We start from the raw sequence: 21316 nt of genomic DNA, 5'->3' as shown, positions 1-21316 counted from the left end.
GTAATGCACGTTTTGAAATTTATATTTGCACCGCGTCTTCATTATTTGTTTTTGACAAGAGCGATGAAAAATTACCCTCAAACTCTCAAGACCAAAATTTGCAATGATAATATTTTCGCGATAAACTTAATTTTGTTCTTATTTTTATCGATGTGCATTGCATTACGGAGCTAATAACATTGGTGAATGAAACCACATTTATGTGACCTAATAGTCTACCGACTGCGTAACCAAAGTAGCTTAAGTCGTGTTCCGTTAGTGTTATTTGTAATCTGATAAAGTTTATAAGACCGTAAACCCGAACAAAAATGTTCTCTACGGCACATCAAATTACTTTCGCGTAAAATCTTTTTACTCTTGCGTTATCTACAGCAGTCCAATAGAAATGCACAACGTATAAGGTTAAGTGCGATGAAAAGAAACAAAAGATTAAGCACGAGGTGCGATGCCTACGGGTAGATGTATTAAACAATACTGGGATCTTTAATGAGATCTCCACCTGTTCGGATTTCCGAGCTCAAGTATTGTTATGGTGCTGGAAATAATGCGCAGCGATAAGTAACTAGTACATTCAGTTTAAGTTTGCTGAATAATGCATACACTCATATGGATATTGCACTGCACAAGTGCATACTGTTGACATTTCGCGTTTATGTTTTTTGTATGTGTTGCCCGGAGAAGAGTCGTCAGATTTTCAATGGAATCGAATAATCAAATTTTCAGTATCATCGGCGACTACAACTCACACTTGTAAAAGAAACGTCTTACAATATTTTTTAAAAGAAACACAAAACAAAAAATAAAATCAAAAAGTTTTCGGTTGAAATTTCAAATCCCCTAGTTATTATTAGACAATATTCATAAATCAATGTATCGACATATTAATATTGTGGCTCAAGAACAGAAGCTGATATATCACAAAAATGTATTTTTATAACTTGTATAGAAGAGGATATTTTCTTTGGTGTGTAAGAAAATTACAAAAAAAAAAAAAGTCAATGGGGAGATTTGAATTTTGCGCTTCAAAAACGTCATTTTTTATTTTATTTTACTTTATATAAATCCATTGAAATTTTATAATTATTTTTGCTCTACTAAAAAATTGCGAAGAAAGGCATAACAGCTTTTGGAAAACCACAGAATTACGTTATTGTTAATAGCGATGAATATTAGAAATTTAACGCATAAAAAATTTAATTTATAATTTTAACAATTTAACTTATTTAAAATTCAATCAAACTAAAATATCTATGAAGATGTAAATATTTAATTAAAAATAAAAGGTAATCATTTTTAATAGTGTGGCAGTATAATTTATTAAAAGGTGTAGAAAAATGAAAATTATTGTTTTTTTTTTCAAATTAAAGAATGTAATTGTTGGATTGGAATGAATTACCATTAAGCAATAATGTTTAAAGGACGCAATTTTTAACTACTACAATGGTCAATGGAAGTTTTTAAGGGTTTGTACAAACCTTTTTTATATATTTAAAATGAAATTTTTTTTTAAATTAGAAAAAACGATTTTTATTATTAAATGAAATTGCTAAATGTAATACCTATAGTCCCTACTAAATTAGTGGAACACGAAATTTTTTACAATGATTGGTGTAGGGATCCAAAACTAAAAAGTAATTATTTTTGGAAATAGCTCTTGGTATTACTTTATGATCGCAGAGTAAAATATTAAATAATTGAAAAAAAAGTCAACTTTTTAATTGATTGTGTCAATTTTATGTGGAAATCTATATATAGTAATAATACTTAACAATTCATTTTTAGTACTATTTTTTATTAAAAATTTAATAAAGTTTTCAAAGTTATCGTTGTGATCTGAACTATAAAGTAATTTTGATGTATTTTCGTCAATATTGAATAATAATGGAGTTCCGCAAAAAATAATAATGAGTAAAGTCTGTCTTCAAAACAGTATAATAGGTGTTACGTCATCGCTTCATTTATGCAAAGATAATTGTTTAGTTTTATTGATATACTTTTTTTATGGGTAATTTCCGAGAGACACTTATTGATTTTATTATAAGTTGTGTATAATGTTTAAGAAGTCGAAAATATTTACTCGCTTGGTGTACTTTTCATTAAGTGTATATTTTTTATGATTAAAACGAAGTTTGGTTTAAACATTGAGAACTGGGCAGAGTTCTCGACGCGGGTGACAAAAAAAATTAGGAATACAAAATAATTTTGAACGCCTTAACTGAGGCTATCTCTGTGTTGGTTAATGTTTACTTGGAAGTGTCAAAGAGTAAGCGATGTGGATTAAACGTTGGGTTATCCAAGTTTGTGTTTCCATTACTACCTAACCTATCTATCGTCAGCACACTATTGACACGGTAGTTTGTACGGTGCTAATGCCTTTTAAATATAATATATTATCAGAGATAAATGAAATTATGATGAATCGTCCAAAATAACAGTAATTGAACTTTTAGTGGGCAACCTTTTACCGAGCGAGTGCTTTCACACGTCACTTTCTATTCACCACCAAAGGGCGTCTGGGCAAAATACATTTCGGGAGTGTTTATACACAAAACAATGTTAATAAGTGTCTGCGCGTGCATTTTCTGGTACTCGTGATCCGCACACGTTTATTTTTCACGTGCAGAAGCTCTTGTTGCCGTCGGCCAATGGAGAATCGTAAATTATCATTGCTGCAGTCAACCAGTGTTTGGGTCGGTAGATAAAAAGAAACGACGTCACGGCTCTGGGGAAATGATAAACTTGCGACTCGTTCTCGAAATGCTCGTTAACTTTTTGCTCGATTTCAAAACGTCTTAATGAAGTGCGGCAACATCAGGATAATGCACAACACTTCTACGATTATTTATTTTAATTTTGTTTCTTACATCCGCCAATTCCGACTGAATTTAATTACAAAATTATTTTCCCGTTGAAACAATTTTTGTACTCGTAAAAAGAGAAAAACTCATTGCCCGTGTAATTTTTGATTGCATTATCATTAGGTGGGACTGTTTACCGATGAAAAAATATTATTTGCGATGGATCGTTTAAATAATGAGATGCATTGAACTGTATTTGGTAGTTATTGAAAAACAATTAACATAAGTCACTCGATTACGTCGTAAGTCGACACCGACTAAATAAAGGTAAACGTATGGCGATGGAATCGCACGAATGGAATTAATTACCGAGTAACAATATCACCCGTATAGTTTAAATTGGGTTTCATTAATGCAAACACGAATTGTGTAAACAATATGTCACAAACAGGTCGTATGAGCCTAGGAAGCGTTGTGCGAACTTTGTGGAAACTTACCGGAAGAAGTTTGTTTCACTGGTACGCCGACAAATTTCCTGTTGATAGTAACTGATAACTCAAAGGGATAACCGTCCAAGTTTTCTTCGTGGCGTTGTCACGACGATAAGACATACGCACCTCACGTACTGTAGGGATTTAAGACGATTAAATAAATAAAAATAATCATCCACTACCATCATATCAGTTATGTCAATTCGTGTGAACACAGTCAACTGTCGGTGTAGTGTGTATCTTGTAATGAAAGTAATCTGTTTTTGTTTCGTACCCGCCCTGGAAATCGAGACTTTGCAAAAAAAGTCTTTTTATTATGTATATTCCTGCAAAATATGCTCTCGGCGAATCGCTCACATATATCACCAAGTAGTTAGTCCCGTGCAGACGCTGTCATCCCGTTTCCAGACATTGTGGAAAGCTGAGAAATCAATGTAGTAATACTTATATATCTGTTGGCATTCGTTTAATAAACGTGACGAGTTTAAATGATTACACTTAAATATTTTATGGTTTGTCATTTGTTCATGTTGGTACGCTTTATTCTTAGCGAACTCGTTAGTTATACTTCTACTGTGAACAAAATTTAACATCAACGCAAAGCTGAGAGTGTATTTATTATTTTTACTTGACAAAAGAACCAGAGTTTCCTTAGGCATATAGTAATTTACCCAAAGTTTATAACCGCACCAGATAAAATACAACTCAACGGTAAATACGGTTCTCGCTAAAAAGAACATCAAAAAAGATTCGTGGAAAAATGAGTAAAATAATTTATATATTTTTATGGTATTTCATATTAAGTTATTTCAAAAAAATTATATTAGGTTACTATTGAATGTATAAAGTTATTAAACGGTAAAAAATAAATTGAATTGAGTTGAAGCAATTTTTTCTTATTGGATTTTTAAAACTAATTACCTAATGTGTAAGAAAACTTATTTAAGATGTAAAACTAATAATAACTCCAAATTTTATAATTTGTTATCATTATTTATACCACACAAGCCTCAAATAAATCTATAAGCGGTTAGTTGGTAATTTAGATATTAATGCTTTGATAATTTATCCTATTTGTAATGTGATTTTGTGAGTTATTAATATTCATCACTACACTTATAACAGTAAAATATTAAATAGATACTTAATTGAATCAAAATATTTAAAATTTTGGTCATACTACATACATTGATATGGTTTTAAAACATATTGCGCTTATATTATAAATATATAGATTAACAATTTGGAAATGATGGAAGATGGGTATTGAAATTAAATTATAACAATTGTGATCTGTCCATTATTTGAATTAGTTCCAATTTTGATTTTGCCAAAATTTGATTCCATTTATCTACCAGATATTTATTACTTCAATTATCTAATAATATATAAATTAAAAATCAATATTGTTATGTTGATTTTATTCACTCTGTGGCCTTAATGTATCGAGGACGGTGTAGTGATAAACTTATTATTTTGATTATTTATATTTAGTAAAATTTTGTTCACGTATTTATATTGATTCTTTATTGTGCGACACTTATCTAAAAATAAATTTTGGCTTCCGAATAGAGGTCATTTTTTGTTGATACCAAAGAGTGATAGCATTTTCTTAGTATTAAACATGAGTGTTTTGATTGATTGTCGTATAAAATAACTCATCGCTCGTTGCGATGTACTTTGTTTACTCGCCTTTACTCTCCTCTTGTCATTATTTTGTGTTATTTAATTTTGAGATTGTATATATATATATATATATATATGTATACAATCTATGCACTTTCAATTTTAGATTGAACGTCAGACGTTTTTGACAAACTTCTACATCAATTTTCCATGAACATCGCTGTATTAAAATTTAAAGTGGGTAAATAATATAGTAATATCAGATGAACTGAAATTTGTTTGGAGTGAATCATTAATAGTAAATGTACTCGGGGTAATAAGACACTTTGACGGAACGTCACGTTTTGGGCGCTATCCGTTATATACTGCTGGTATCCATTTTAAATAGACAAACAAGATGCGTGGAGATGTGATGTAGTTATTACGTAACACAGAAAAAAATGTTCAACTTAAATTTCCGACAGAGTGATTGTTGGGCTGCCCCACTCACTTTGATCCGCTACTAGGAATTGTATAATTCTCTGTCGACCTTTGCACGTATTTAATTTAATATTACCTAATATTTCCAATATGTCAACACGTAATGGTAATAAAATATATTTTGTTGACTGAAGCGTTCAAATAAAAACGAATGATGAAATAATCTTTTTACGCACAATAAACATTCAAGGACGCATTTATTCTATTATTTATTCTGAGGGATATCATAAAAAAGCCAATATGTATTACCTTCGGCGATGAGATGTGCAATATGCAATAAAAGTAATGTTAATAAATATTCCTAGTGCGAAATTCGTTTTCTTGGATTTAGCAAAGCACATTTTATACAGTTAAATATTTCCTATCGGTCGGTCATTGATTATTAATTTATTTTCCAAACGTTATATGGTATTTCCTACCTAAAGGATTCAGACATGTTTTCATGGAAAAAAAAATCAAGCATCACAATCATTTAATAATTATTTTTTTAATATTAATAACCACCATATCACATTACTTTAAGTTAACAAGTATTATCCATTACTTTTGCAAAAGTATTCATAAAATAGTTCGATATTCCCAAGAAATGAGATATTTTGTATCTAACCGGACTTCTCCTGATTGATATTAATTTAACAGTTTTTTGCTATTGATATAAATAAAACTGCAAGTAAACAATATCTAAAATCCTAGACGAGTTTGTGTTGTATAAAAAATAATTTTATTGTTGATATCATTTTTTGTGTTGGAGATTCCTTCAAACTAAGATCTAACTAGAGTTTTTATTTGTTTTAGGAAGTACAGATGGAATGTATAACATGAAAATATTAATACCGTGTATTACGGCGGGTGCTATAATAGGAAAGGGCGGTGAAACAATAGCCCAACTACAAACAGAGACTAACACAAAAATAAAAATGTCCAAGACAAACGATTTTTATCCAGGTAAGTCAATTTATTTATTGTCAAATTAACATGCGTGGATGTAAAAATTATAATATAGATTACTTATGTTGCTTATATAAAGTAACAATAGTTCATTTGCTTGTTGATGCTTTGCAAATGAATTAATTTTAAAATACTATTGTCATGTCTTTAAATAAGATCTGTTGTAATAGGAAACTTTAATCTGATTTCGAATATAAAACACTATATCACTAAAATTCTATGCAATTCTTATTTAAATTTAATTGTTGTTCATTGGTGTTTAGAGCTATAGCTCTAAAAGCTATTTTAGAAAAGCTCATTTTTGNTTAATCTGATTTCGAATATAAAACACTATATCACTAAAATTCTATGCAATTCTTATTTAAATTTAATTGTTGTTCATTGGTGTGTAGAGCTATAGCTCTAAAAACAATCATTTTTCTGCTCATAGAACTGAAAAATGAATGCATATTGGGTATCTTTAATTTAAATCTAAATTGGATAGTTAGACATCAAATTGTGCTTTCAAATGAAATTAAAACTATTATTGACACAAAATCAAGTAAATTATTTCGTGGTTCCAGTGCACGTACATTTTTTATTAATTGAAATCGATAACTTCTAATTTTAGATATTATTTCTTAATATTAATAAATCATAATGTTTAATAAAAATTTAATAATTTGATTTTTTCAATAAAAATAAACTATTGATAAAGTTATAAGTATATATTTTTTTGATTAATCAATGATTAATGATTCGCATAAATCAATTTAGTTTTACATTGAACATTAAGAACAAATTTTTGAAACCCTTTTTTTGAATAATTTTGCTAAATGAATATAATGTAATATATACTATGCATGGTTTTTAAAGGTACGACTGAAAGAGTTTGCATAATATCTGGATCTTGTTCAGAACACATCATGGCTGCACTAACCTTTATCATAGAAAAGATACGAGAAAAGCCAGAAGCGGCAAATAGGGTCCAAAATTCTGTAGATACTATTGCGGATAGGGAGAAACAGGTAGAGTGATTTATATTGCATTTATTATTATAAAGTAATAGACTTCTTCTTACAATTTATAAAGTAAGCAAAAAATCATTTTTTTTTATAAAACCAAGGATTTGACAAGATACATAATCTGTCCCATAAAAAGTACAAATAAGTCTAATTTGATAATTTTGGACTTGGCATTTAGCACAGGCGTCTAGATTTCGGTTATTTTGTTTTTAAAGATAAAAATGGATTTATCAGTACACTAACAATGACTATTTACAGCGTGTTTATTAAGTATGCACTGGTAAACAAATTAGCCATTATTGGTAATCAGGTTTTGAGTTAATTTAATAAAAGCAAAGACATAGAAATCTTAACAGACGCTAAGAACTCGAATAGCTTAAGTAAATTGTCTCTTGAACATAGTTATATAAATTAATTTAGGTCTACTTTATAAGTTTACATAGTAATGTAGTTCATGTTTAAAACTTCAATTTCAGTAAAATGCTTCATCCGTTACTTTTAGTAATAAACCAAGTTTTAATTAACATCGATAGTTAATACACATGCATCAAGCGTACTTAAAAATATTTAACAATGAATACATTTTTCAAGCATATTAATGTATTTTATGATTTCTTACTGTTATTACTATATTTAAACTTTACAAAAAATACATTAAAAAAATTTAATTAAATATTAAAATATAGTCATTAAAATAAATTGTCATAAAGTATAATTTTTGGATATATTTTTGTGTAAATATGAATTTCAACTCAATTAATCCATTGTTATAGTGATTTTTATTACTAACGTAACAATATTAAATTCAAATTTAGATGAACTCGACTTTATTTTTTTGTTCCTGGTTATGTGCATAATTTGTAGTCCGTTTAACGCACATGAAAACGATGCGTTGCTTTTTTTAAGAGTTAAATAGGTTAAAAACAGTATTCATAAAATTAAATATATTGATCGAGTTCTGATTCAAGCGTTGCAAACCGTTTTTTTGTTTATAACAATATTGAAATAATTTTACGAAAGAATGTAAAAATTAATTTTAGTACAGTGTTATAATTATTTTTATACTTCTATTCGTCAGTTCTTTTACTATAAATTATTATTTTCATTCGTCATCTCAATTGAAAATAAATATTTTCAAATAAAATTCCACTGAATATTCGAGTTATATTGTCTCAACAATTCACAGATAAAATTGTAAGACACTAGTTAATAATAACGCAGTTTATTCAACTTAATATGGTTACTCAGATGATTTTAATTAAATTATTTTTGTTATAATTAAAAAAGAAAATTTATTTTTGAATTGTTAAAATTGAACGAATGTACATAAATATAAATAATAAACTTATATGGAATTAATTATATTTTCCTAGGTAAAAATTTTGATACCCAACTCGACAGCGGGTATGATCATAGGAAAAGCTGGGACTTACATTAAACAGTTGAAAGAAGAAAGTGGCTGTTTTGTACAAATATCACAAAAAGCTAAGGACACGACGCTGCAAGAACGTTGTATAACTGTTTCAGGTAACTTTAATACAATTATTTTACCCAGCAACCAATTTTTATAGACCTTCTAAAAACTAAAACATTTTTTAGTTTGTTTTAATGTCTCGATATTGAAAACAATTGTTAAACCGGAAGTAACCCGAACCTTTAAAAACACCATCTAGATTTAGTGTAAACATAATTTTAGCATATGAAAAATTAGAAGAGTATAAAAAAATGTATAAACAGTTGTTATTAAATCAGTTTATAAAAACTCATTGACGTATTAATGTCCGTTTAACCTCTGATTGTTCATAAAGTTAATGTATACGACTACGAAATGTTTTGAGGATAAAAATGTTAAAATGTTTTACAACATTGTCTTTTGCAGGTGACATGGAGGGTAACAAAAAAGTATGTCTTTGTATTCTGAATAAAATTATCGAGGATCCTTTAAGTGGATCTTGTCTAAACTTGAGTTATGCTGATGTGAACGGTCCTGTTGCCAATTTTAATCCCACGGGATCTCCGTACGCATTGACTCCCACAAATTGTAGTAAGTACACTCGCGATACGTTTATGTAGTTATTTTCTGAAATTGCACTTTTTAGTGAGATCCTTTCCGTCTGTTTTAGATAACAATCAGACTAGTTACAGTTTAAATCCCGCGCTGTCTCCCCAAGAAGTCAATAATGGAATATTTTCTAACAAATTCCTAGAAAATGTCAAACCTTTGCTCAGGACTAGTGGCTATCCGGAACCGGCGGTCAACGAAATAGCCTTGGCTTTTCTCACACTTGCCAAGTAATTATAATTATAAAGTTATAGCGTAAAATTATTATATATATATATATATTTGTCCCAAACCGCTATTGCTAACAATTCATTGTCGACTATTGTGCTGTTTGAAAAATCAACCCTAAATGTTCATACAACAGATTAAATGGGTGGCGTTCGTGTTGAACGCTAACATAGAAATTAACATTATTAATTGAATAAGTTGTCTAATACAAATCGTATTTATACTAATCCAAGTAACTCGTGTTCGTATTATGAATTACAACAGGTACTGTATAGATTTCGACTCGACTGTTAGATAGTATGAGTGGATAAAACGGTCAAAGGCTTTAAATGCGATTAATGTAAATAATTACACATCGGTTCGAGATTATTCTGTAGGTACTTACCCTGTGAATGCGGTGTGGTAATTTATAACATAATAGATATAAACTGTTTTGTTCTGGACGAGATGTCAGTATCTTAGTGCAAAATTGGCACGCCGATCGAATAACTTATCAATGATATTACTCCGGACTTAATTGTAATCTCATTCGATTTTTATCCTTCGATGTTTATAGTAAAAAAGTATAATATCTCATTTCGAGGTAGTTTTTATACCATAGTGTAGGTTATAGTAAAATTAAAATTCTAAGGTTTTGACACGTTTTTCGTGTCGAAATATCGTTTAAAATTACTGATTTGTATGGTCAAATTTTAAATTCATAATGTAGAACATACTCCTAATATGCAATTTTTTAACTATTTGTTAACTATAAAGGCTGTTCCGTCGTCACTTGATATATTTCCTTGTTTTCCTACTTCAGTTATCTTAAGATTTTTTTTTTATTTAAAAAATTATATTTTAAAGAAAATATTTAACACTCGATGAAAAATTAAATTTCTTATTTTACTTTTAAATTAAAAAAATGTAATCATAAATAAAATGTTGATTTGGTTAGTTAAATATTAATCGAATTGTTTATCATTTTGAACAAATCAAATATTGCACAGCTTAAAAACACGGGACTCTCTTTTGCCTCAAAAACCTGTCGAATAAAAGTAAAATTTGCTTTTAGAACAACTGTTGTTGCTGTTAGCATTATATTGAAGATGAAAAAATGTAATTTCAAAAAGCACGATTATAGTTATTATTAGAAGACTTAATGAACATGTACAATAAGTTTAATTCAAAATTTCTGTGTAGGCCTTTCATTTCATCTTTTGTTATAATACATTTGTTATGATATCCATGAATATGTTCTGTGTGGTAGTGTATTTGAACCACGCAGATTTATTTTAACTTTCAAAAAATTTGGGCCTCAATAACTCAATAACAATTGAGTTATTTTTAAATGAAATAAAGCTTTCTTGTATTAAACGCCAAAATAATTTTTTCAAATGAATAAATAAATGTACCTTGAGTACTATAATTTTATAATTACTTAAGGAGTTATTTTTCTTTAGATTAAATTTTCTTTACGGATTTTTTATTTTTGTTCATTTATTTAATTGTAACGTTATTATAAACATTGTGAGTCAAATACATTTTTTGAATAATAGCTTAAAATTCAATATTTCTATAGAGTAACGGTAAATTAAGCGTTATTTGCCATAGTACTCTATTAAATTTTACTAAAAACTACGTCTCAATTTTTAAAATAATCATTGAAATTAGTTTTTGACTAATGATTTACTTTATCAGCTAATTTTGATTTCATGAAAAGTAAATTATTAAGAGTTACTTTGAACTTTCAGATATATCCCAAAGAAAATAATTGCTGACACATTTTGGCTGTTAATCTCATACTTTCTGCGATTTTTTTTGATACGACTCTAAAAAACAATGTTTCATAATATATTTAAATTATTTTATTGAATAATATAAAAAGGCTGAAAAATTCAATGAAATCATAGTGTTTACTCTTTTAGTATGAACTTTGTTTTTGAAAAAAAAAAAAATTTTTAATATGAATGATTTTTTGGAAAGCTGACATATGGCTTGTAATAATAATAATTATTTTCTCTCTGTATTGACACAATGTGATATTTAAAGATACTTCTGTTAGTTTTTCATTAAATCTGACCCAAATAAAAATGTTGGATGCAATATCGAATATAATTAATGTCTTCTCGGTCAACGTGACGACTATATAGGAGTCGTTTTTACAGAAAGTAAATTCTTGAATATTGTACTTAAAATACACTTTCAACCGTCTTCGTGATTTTTGTAAAGCTGTACAAATTAACGACTTTGTGTGTACATTTTGAATTGCTTTCAAGTCTGTGGTGAACGAGCTTTTAGTTTAATTATTTTTACTTGTATTGTTCGTGCTTGTTAACCGATTTTTAAAGTAACATTTAAAAAGATTGCAATCCATTTCAATTAATGCCTCCGAGTAATTCGACTACGTTTTCTTTTTGTCCGCAGGCACAACGTGCTGAGCCCAAGCAGTATAATTGGACTGATCAATCAGACGAGCATACTGCAGGCGCCGTCAATGGCCGCCCACCACAACGGCACCGGACTTCTGAGCACTGTCACCAACGACTTGTTTGACTTGGGTCTAGCGGGTGGTGCCATATCTATCAATGCCCTACTGTCTCAGAGCGCGGCCAGTCCATCGCTATCCAGCGCCAATTCGTACGGGTTGGGTGTGGCGGCGGCGGCGGCGGCGGCAGCTGCGGCTGCGACTCCCAAATCCATTGGCCACACGCCAGCTGCGGCCGCGGTAGTCGCAGCAGCCGCTCTGTTTGAGATGGCCGACGACCAACAACAGTCAGTCAAGCGCGAACTGGATGTGCCCGAATCGATCGTGGGTGCCATCATTGGTCCGGGCGGCCGGTCGCTGGTCGAAATTCAACAGATTAGTGGCGTTACCATACACATATCCAAGAAAGGTGTGTACGCACCCGGCACTACAAACCGGAAAGTTACCATATGCGGTTCGGCCGGCGGTATAGCAATGGCTAACTATCTGATGCAGCAGAGGATCGTCGAAGAGGAAACCAAACGGGCAAGGGCTTTCTGATTTCTCAATTAGTGTGTTCAAACGCCTCTCCCCTTTCATTGTTTGTTATAATAGTAATATAAATTGTAATAATAATAACAATATTATTACCACTCTAAGCACTCGATTAGCATCAAGACATTTTCTGCTATCATCACATTCAACCACTTTTGTTTTTATTTTCTTATGTTTTCTTTCAACTTATGTTTATTCCTCGCGAGACCAACAAATTCATTGTTGTGATAACGATCTGTTGAACAACTAAAATGAGCTTCTGTCTAATGCACGTTATTGGGTAATAACGAGTAATTGTCTTACTACTGGTCAGTAGTATAGATAATTACTATGATAGCTCTAAGCTTTTTTTTTTTTTTTTCAAATGACGTAAAGTGTCCAACTCGGTTAAACCGATAACGTTAGTAATGCATTGCGGTTACGAAAAAAAAAACATCATACTGTTCTAATAAACGTTCAAAGTCATTAGACGGGATCGTTGTGCTATTTCTATTGGTAGCGAGACTTTTTTTCGTTGGGTTTTCGTCACGTGATAGTTAATTTCATTTACAACTGGGATTAAAGAACATAAAAAAAAAATAATAATAACTAACTATTGACGGCATCCAGCCAAATGGGGTGTATACAAAAAATCAATTACCGAAATCCAACCAACCCATTATCATTATTTTTCAAAATAACCGAATAGTAATTAAATGTAAATGAATTGTCCACGCATTTTCACGGGAAACCTTTTTTTATCGTGTAGCTAAGGGAAAGCGATTCAATTTAACCGGAGACGTTCCAAGAGTTATTCGCAAAACCGAAGGATAAGTACAGTGTCGTTTTCCGATGTACTGCTGCAAACAATACATTTGTTATTTTTGCATTTGTTTTATTTTTCGAATAGGGTATTTTGGAAGGTCCCACGATAAATCGTTTCCGATAACTGAGTATCGGTAGAAGTGTTGCTCCACAAGGTATGTGCAACAATAATGAAGTGTATTTTATACAGCGGCGGTATGTGCGTGCGCGTTTTTCACTCTGGAGGATAAACCACAAACTGACTACGGAAATACTAAAAACGTTTCAATAAAAAATCATATACGGACAATTTGTTCGCACATTTACTCTACAACTCAAAACGGTCATGTGATATTTCATTACAGCTTTTATAACTTATTGATCAGTTTAATTAGCTTTCCTCATGATCGGTAAAGTATTTCTTTAGTTGTTTTTTTTTTTTTAATACTTGTCTTTGTTTTCCACAAACTATTCACGGTCATCTTATCCCAATATTATTGTTGTTGTTATTATTATTATTATTTGTAATTAAATTTATGTGATATATTATGATGTATAGTAGATGTAAAAGTATATTGTAAATTATTTCGGTGTGTAATTTTTTTATTGGTGCTTTATGAACGTAAAACAACCAGTATATATTATAAACATTTATATAAACTACATATGCAAACGCATAAGGTGATAGGATTTTTAAGCAAATATTGTGTTGTGTATTTAGAAAATTTCATTAAACATGACCATAAAATGTAAGCGTACACTTAAAGTTTTCTACAGTATTCCTAAGAATACATACGGCTGCAATCCGGTTACTGGAGTAAGTAGCAGGTATTATATGATATATACCTGTTATAATAATAAAATATCATATAGCGACCGACATAACCATAATAATGTAATAAAGAGCCTGTAATGTATTTCTACCCTTTTTTTCTGTTGCGAAACTATAAGCTAGAATAACGTTTCCCTTGTATAATTTTAAAGTGTTTTCAGAAATATTTTAACTCCGTCCTTAAAAAAAAAAAAAAGTCAAACTCTATTATGCAACGTATATACGTTTTACAGTTTTATTAAATTTCTCTCTTTTTTATTTTATCGTCACCAGTTGACTTCCATTAATGTTAAACGAGAACACAATTTCCACGTCTCGCCAACGTTTTGTGTACGTACTAATGTTAAGAACCTTAAATGCGATCTCAAAGCGAAAATCTCAAAGATTGTATAGTTGTTTAGTTAGAATCACGTGTAACGATATTTTTTATTGATTCTATTGATATTTTTCTTCACCAAATATTACGACGCATAAAATACTTAAAAATGATTTCAAATTGTTAGTTATTACCATTTTGTGTTTTTTATGTACTGTAAGTAAGTTTTGTTCATTTTTGTGTAATTATATACGAACATTCAAAATAGATAGTATGTTTAATTATTATAAAATCATTGTGAATTTCTTCTTTGTATAACTCTTTATTTAACGTTAAAAATATCGACAACTCAAGTTGGAATATTATGCGATGTGCGTCGTTACTCATAATAGTTTTGTTAAGTAAATAATTATTATTTTGTTAATGCTTTAGGATAGCCGCGGGACAAATTAAAATACAATTATAAGAGATAATAAAAAGTGAATACATCAAACGTTGCGTTTATATTTACTGTTTACAAAACATATCACACGTTTCGAGTGCACAGTGCAACTCGTTTTAACGAAACACACTAAAAGTTCATTAATTTTTTACAACAACATTCGGCACGCAAGGAATTTTTCGCCATATTGTATCCTATTATCGTTTATGTGATTATATTTTGTTGTATTCCATTGTATTTATTTGTACTATTCATGATTGTTACGACATTCTCATTGTGCATCATTCCATGCCATTCGTTTTCACACGTTTTCTAATAAAGACAATGTGATATTCAAAGGTAATCTTAATATTATCTGTATTAATGTAATATTGAAATATTTTATTAAATCCGTTTGNTTCCATGCCATTCGTTTTCACACGTTTTCTAATAAAGACAATGTGATATTCAAAGGTAATCTTAATATTATCTGTATTAATGTTGAAATATTTTATTAAATCCGTTTTTAAACGTTATTTTCTAAATAAGCGGTAACGCGCATCATTTTAATCATAATTACTCATTGTTATAACAGAAATATTTCGTTTATATTATTATAGTAAGTTAATTATATTTGTGAGCGAACATGGACCGAATCCGTACTAGTTCTTACTGCGGTCGATACCACGATCCCTTTAATTATATTTAAAGATTTATTTATTTTTTAAATATCACCTTTTATTATTGTTTAATATAATCCCCTGTACATTTCTCTGCAGTATGTTACGATTGTTTTTTTTTTTATNATTTTTTAAATATCACCTTTTATTATTGTTTAATATAATCCCCTGTACATTTCTCTGCAGTATGTTACGATTGTTTTTTTTTTATTTTGTTTGTTTGTTTATGGGGACTTTATTAGATGCCCAAATTAAAAGGAAATGGTAAGAAAATAAACGCGTTGTGTTGTTACTGTAAAATAACCGTGTTTTTTTTTTATTACTGCAATATTACTGTTGCAAAATACCTCTATTTCCCCATTATTGTTCAACATTTTATTTTAATGTTGTCTGTATCTTGTTATTTATTACGCCTGCCGGTAAATTAACACGGTGTTTATGGAATAGTCTCTTTGTGTTTTACTCGATACATGATATTAAAAAACGGCACTCACAATGATTTAATTATCTCGGCGCAAGAGATAACCGTTTACCAGGTGGAAGTACATACGGTAAGCATAATTTATTTTCAAACGAATTTTGGACGAGTTTGATTTTTAGACGAACGTTTACATAAATACTTCACTACATAATACCCGACTACCTAAGAGGGTATTAAATAAGCGTCATTTACCTAAGTCTTCATCTAGAGACTTAACCACTCGGAGCGTGGGATGTAAGCTCATTGAGTATAGGGAAATGGATTCCTGGATCATTTTCCTCTCGTTAAACGACGCGGTCGTTTACCAACTTAATGAAAATGTACAACGGAGCTATTATTTCGACGAGCATTTCAGGTGGCCCATTAATTCTACGTTTTGAATTATTATTTTCACAATGAATAGTATTCAATTTTACAATTTTCCCGTTGTATCGATCAAAAAATGTCGCTAATCGATTGATTTCACCTAAGGGGAGAGATAAGAAATCTTCAACAAATTCGTCGGAATAAATATAACGAAATGTAGGTCAATGACGTTGAGGTTTTGACGTAGACAATGTACAAGGGTTGAAATGATGGCAAATAGTATGACAGCGACACCTGAGCAGTTGATTATTTTAAACGATGTTCTAAGTTCTTTTTCACTTATGTCTATATGTAAAAATACAATATTTATTCTGACAGATGTAATTATGTTATTTATTTACAATCAAATAAAAACTTATTAAATGAGTTATCTTTAAAAAATATATATGACTGATATCATAGACCGTCGCTAATTCGATTAAAACAAAATTAATATCAGTAATAGCTCAGAGCAGGAATTTTGTGGGCGTAATCAATCTATTATAGGTCATACTAGTACATAAATACATTAATGACCGGAAGACTCTTTTTTCTGTTATCCACAGCTGCTGTTTACCCTTTCAGAGTATTGCGATAACGGGATTAAAGAACACAAAAAGTTGACAGTTGTTTTAACGTCGGCTGTAATTGCAATTGTACACAACTGTACCTAAATTTTCATTTAGGACAATTGTAGTATCGATATTAATATTGATTATGTCATTTTAAAAATAGCATTTATAGCAAAATTAATTTCAAAAACAATAATCAATTTAATAACATTAAAATTCAAATTAAACACATTGATGTCATAATATTTTATATAAAATTCACCGTTCCAAAAGGATGCAAATCCAAACATTTTATTTTGTAATTTTGCTTTTTTAGACGAGTTTGCTTACAATTTAATTAGGAAAATCAGAATAAAAAAAAAAAATGTTTGGACTTTTTCGACGACTTAAATAATAATCGCATGTATAAAATGAAAATTATTCGATAAATTTAATGAAATTTTATTTAATGAATTATTTATAAAATAATACATTACTATTGCTTTTGAAGTTTGAATTAATCCCTTACAGTTAATAGAAGTACAAGGATATTAATAATCTACCGGTTTAATGCACATTACATTTAAATAGCTTACTTTACTTGCTTAATTTGTAAGTGAAAAATATTATAATAATCAATAAAAAAGATTTATTTAGTTTATCAAACAAGTAACATTAATGGAAAAATCTTTTGGTTTTCATTTTCTTCGTATGTTCGTGTGTCAAAGGTGCATTAATTATTCGTATTTTAATTTGTTCAATTTAGGTTGCGTCGGTATTGTGTACATTTTGTTAACTGCTGTAACTAATGTTTGCTAAGTTTTTAGATTACATTTATAAATGCTGTTTGTTTTTTCCTCGGTTTGTTCATTGGATTAAGGCACGTTGTGTTTTTTGTTGTTATATATTGTATGGTGATTCGAAATCTAGTAAATTCCTAACTGTGGTAGTCAAGCTCTCGTGAGGTTACTTTGTGGGCTAGTTAAGTATACTGTTGTATAATTATGGGCCCCAGAGGTGCGTCACGTGAGTGAAACTGATGGGCCTAAGTAGTATAGTCATAAGTGTTAAAATGGTTCCAATTCAAGCAAAGTGCCACCACCCTTTGTCATTAATTACAATTTTTCCATCACTAAAAAAGATATAATTGTTTCAATTATATCTTTTTTTTTGAAAACGTGTTTCACATTTCAAATAAAAATTGAAAAAATATATATTAAAATTCACTTTATATAGAAGATTATTTATTCGTATATTATTAATAATCCCTTTTTATATTTTAAGTTCAAATTTCCGGATTAAGAAGCCGTACAAGTCTATATGGCTACAACAGTTTAAAAAATTATATGTGATATTTTTATTAACATCATTAATTTTATAAAATAAATAAACAGTTTGTTTAACTATTTTTAATTTTTATAATATTTCTATTTATTTTTTATTTATTTAAAAACATATATTTTTCAACAAAAAAGTTAAAAAGTTTTAAATTTACAGCAACATTTGAAACATTGTTATTATTTTTTTTTACTATGTTTGAAGTTGGAAACGTTAACTCAAAAAGACTCAATCCGACCTGTGACTGTCTAATATAGTTTAAAGCAACTTTTAAAATTTATTTGTGTACAATCATTTAAGATCACACGAGTAACTCTTTTAGTTTTGCTTGTATTCATTTTCACTGCAATGAATTTGATGCTTAATTAAAAGACACAATATTTCCATTATGTTTTTAATACATTCATTTGTCAGGTAAACTCATTTGTCCCTTGTTATAGTTATAAACTCAGTAACACTTCAGTAAAGTACTTATGAATTTATTCGCTATTTAATTTTCCATATTGAACAGACTTGCTTCATCTTGAACTTCGTTTGATTAACTATTATTTTATTTCCAAGTTAATTTTAAGTTTAAACACGAAACCTTTGTGAAAATAACGTATATTATTAAATTGGTATAGCAAAGTGTTATATAAATTAAAGGGAAAACTTAAGAAGTCCCTGAACCTGTAAACCTTTATATTTTTGTTTATGACTTCTATTTTAGTCATTTTTTTGTTTATTTAATTTGTAAATTATTAAACTGCTTTCGTTATAAAGCTTGACTTTCAGTTTTCTATATAATTAAAAACATTTTTGTTCTTTAAACAGGACTTTAATCCTGAAACCATTTGATTTCTAAAAAAAAAATTACATAATCATAATAAATAATTAAAAAAATTATAAGATATGCATTATTTTTACAAAAAAAAAAAATATATATATATAAATGTATAATTTTGTTTTTTATTACAATTTAAAAAAAAATAGACTAATAAATAAAACTGCATTATTTATTTAATATAAACATCGTATTTTTCTTTTTTTCAACAAGCTGTTCATTAAAATAAACCATTGTTTACAGATAAAGCCATCAACAGGAAATTAGATTTTTAAACGGATCTGTAGCCTGAAGCATAAAAAAAAAAATATATTTCTTAAAACAAATGTTCACTTGGGATGTGCTTTACTGGCTCTGTTGGTTAGTGTGTCACAACAATGTATGCGATGTAAAGGGGGAGGTCAAATACATTACAATTTTTACGGCTGGCACTATGACTATCAGTTAAACATTGACCCTCTACACTTATGTATGTATTGATTTTTTAGCTATACTTATTAAATCTAGAAAACTTACCTTATCCATTGAACAGAGTAAAATGGCTATAAAATTAGATCTTCATAAATTCATCCTTAATAACGATTCGCACTATGTTGTCGAATAACTTGTATAACAATGTTATGTAAACTCTATAAGTTTCTAATCAATAATAATTATACAATTTTTATTTAATTGATCGAAAATTCTAAAAATTATTTAGAAATTTTCCGATTATCAAGAAACTATAAATATTAGGAAAACAGTTTCAATGTTTAGAACGATTATAGTTACGCGACATTCATTCTAAAAACTTCTGAATACAAAGTTTAAATTTATTGTTTTATTATACACGAAAAACTAAAAAAAATATCATATTTTATGATAATGAATGACAAATATGAATGATAAATTCTCAACCAAAAACATTTTAATTGGAAAATGTTATTGCATAAATAGACAATATAAAACTTAGCGATCATTTATTAGTAGTATATAAGTTACTATGTACATATTATCAAATGAACTTTTGTTATCGACATTACCTATTTTGTGTGTTATTAGTAACATAAATATTTAAACTATACTATAATACTTACTGAATTATACTCGGTATTGATTAAATTAACTTTTTCCATCTACAAAATCGTTGTTCAACCTTAAACTAATTATATCTCATATAAATGTACACACGGTTGCCTTTAATTATGATTGAGTTATTTATCTATATTTGCCTTACACTGACGTAACAAAAAAAAAAAAATTCTCAAGTTTTTATGATAAAAAAAGAGTTAATAAATAAGTTTCGTTTTATATGAGGGACATTATCAAAAAATTGAAATTAATAAAAAATCCTTTGAATAGATAATATACTATAAATAATTATTATAAACATCTTGGGGATAAAAAAAAATAAAACGCAATTTTTGTCAATTGACTATTGATTGAAATTTAAACTCTCTAAGTGTATATGTATATAAAGATGCAAAATGCGTAAATCGGTTTCAAGTTTATTATACTACTCCTATTTAAGTATTTTCTTTATTGAAAATTTATGATTTCATTTGCTTTTAGGCTAAGCTTTCAAGAAATACTAAATAAGTATGTTTTGGACTTCTTGTAAGTAAGATCAAATAGTTCTCGTATTTTTGATGAAAGAGAAAAGGAAATTTTGATAACCTTTAATATGCTTAGTATAATGTTATACATTTTACTTTCAAAATCTGTTAAAGCTTCATAAATTATGACTTTTTAATTCACTAAAAAAACCCTTTTTCAAATCAATCGAAATACATCTCTGGGTTAAATTGAAGTTTGTAGGTAGTATTAAATTACAATTATTTTCATTAATTCAATAATATTTTCTTTTTCATTCTAAGATAAATTACATCGTTATTTCAAAGTCTTCATATTATAACTATAACAATGGGTAAAAAGTTGTTACCGACCAGTTATTTTTCAAATTAGATCATTTTTTATTATATAAGATAGTTAAATATGTATGTTGCCATTTAAAAAATTTAATTAATGTCCTTTTAGCATAAAGAGATGACTTACAAAAATACTTAATAATTCATTAATGAAGCTATATAAAAAATACCATAAAGAGTATTATTAAAATACTCCACAGT

At 28.7% G+C, this 21316-nt stretch overlaps 1 protein-coding gene and 2 long non-coding RNA genes across 4 annotated transcripts in view; 1 reads left to right on the top strand and 2 right to left on the bottom strand.

The window, feature by feature from the left end:
• The window catches only part of LOC126907826 (RNA-binding protein Pasilla), a 42764-nt gene extending 28283 nt beyond the window's left edge, over positions 1–14481 (top strand). For both annotated transcript variants that reach the window (XM_050689437.1, XM_050689438.1), the window contains exons 2-7: positions 6191–6340; positions 7199–7350; positions 8721–8874; positions 9227–9391; positions 9471–9639; positions 12044–14481. In XM_050689437.1, coding sequence (XP_050545394.1) covers positions 6191–6340; positions 7199–7350; positions 8721–8874; positions 9227–9391; positions 9471–9639; positions 12044–12644 — 1391 coding nt within the window. In that variant the 3' untranslated portion in view covers positions 12645–14481. The remainder of the gene's footprint in view (positions 1–6190; positions 6341–7198; positions 7351–8720; positions 8875–9226; positions 9392–9470; positions 9640–12043) is intronic.
• Positions 1–20502, bottom strand: part of LOC126907863 (uncharacterized) — a 59223-nt gene extending 38721 nt beyond the window's left edge. The window contains exon 1 of the long non-coding RNA XR_007704641.1: positions 20285–20502. This is a non-coding gene — a long non-coding RNA (uncharacterized LOC126907863). The remainder of the gene's footprint in view (positions 1–20284) is intronic.
• LOC126907860 (uncharacterized) lies at positions 15567–15961 on the bottom strand. Its single transcript, XR_007704638.1, has 2 exons — positions 15813–15961; positions 15567–15725 (listed from the first exon to the last, which is right to left on the bottom strand). It is a non-coding gene; the product is annotated as an uncharacterized LOC126907860 (long non-coding RNA).
• Positions 20503–21316: the final 814 nt, after the last annotated feature.

Source organism: Daktulosphaira vitifoliae, unplaced genomic scaffold (genome assembly GCF_025091365.1).
Source record: "Daktulosphaira vitifoliae isolate Bord-2020 unplaced genomic scaffold, ASM2509136v1 Scaffold_5, whole genome shotgun sequence".
In the NCBI taxonomy this organism is placed as follows: Eukaryota; Metazoa; Arthropoda; class Insecta; order Hemiptera; family Phylloxeridae; genus Daktulosphaira; species Daktulosphaira vitifoliae.
This window is presented reverse-complemented; position numbering and strand designations above follow the sequence as displayed.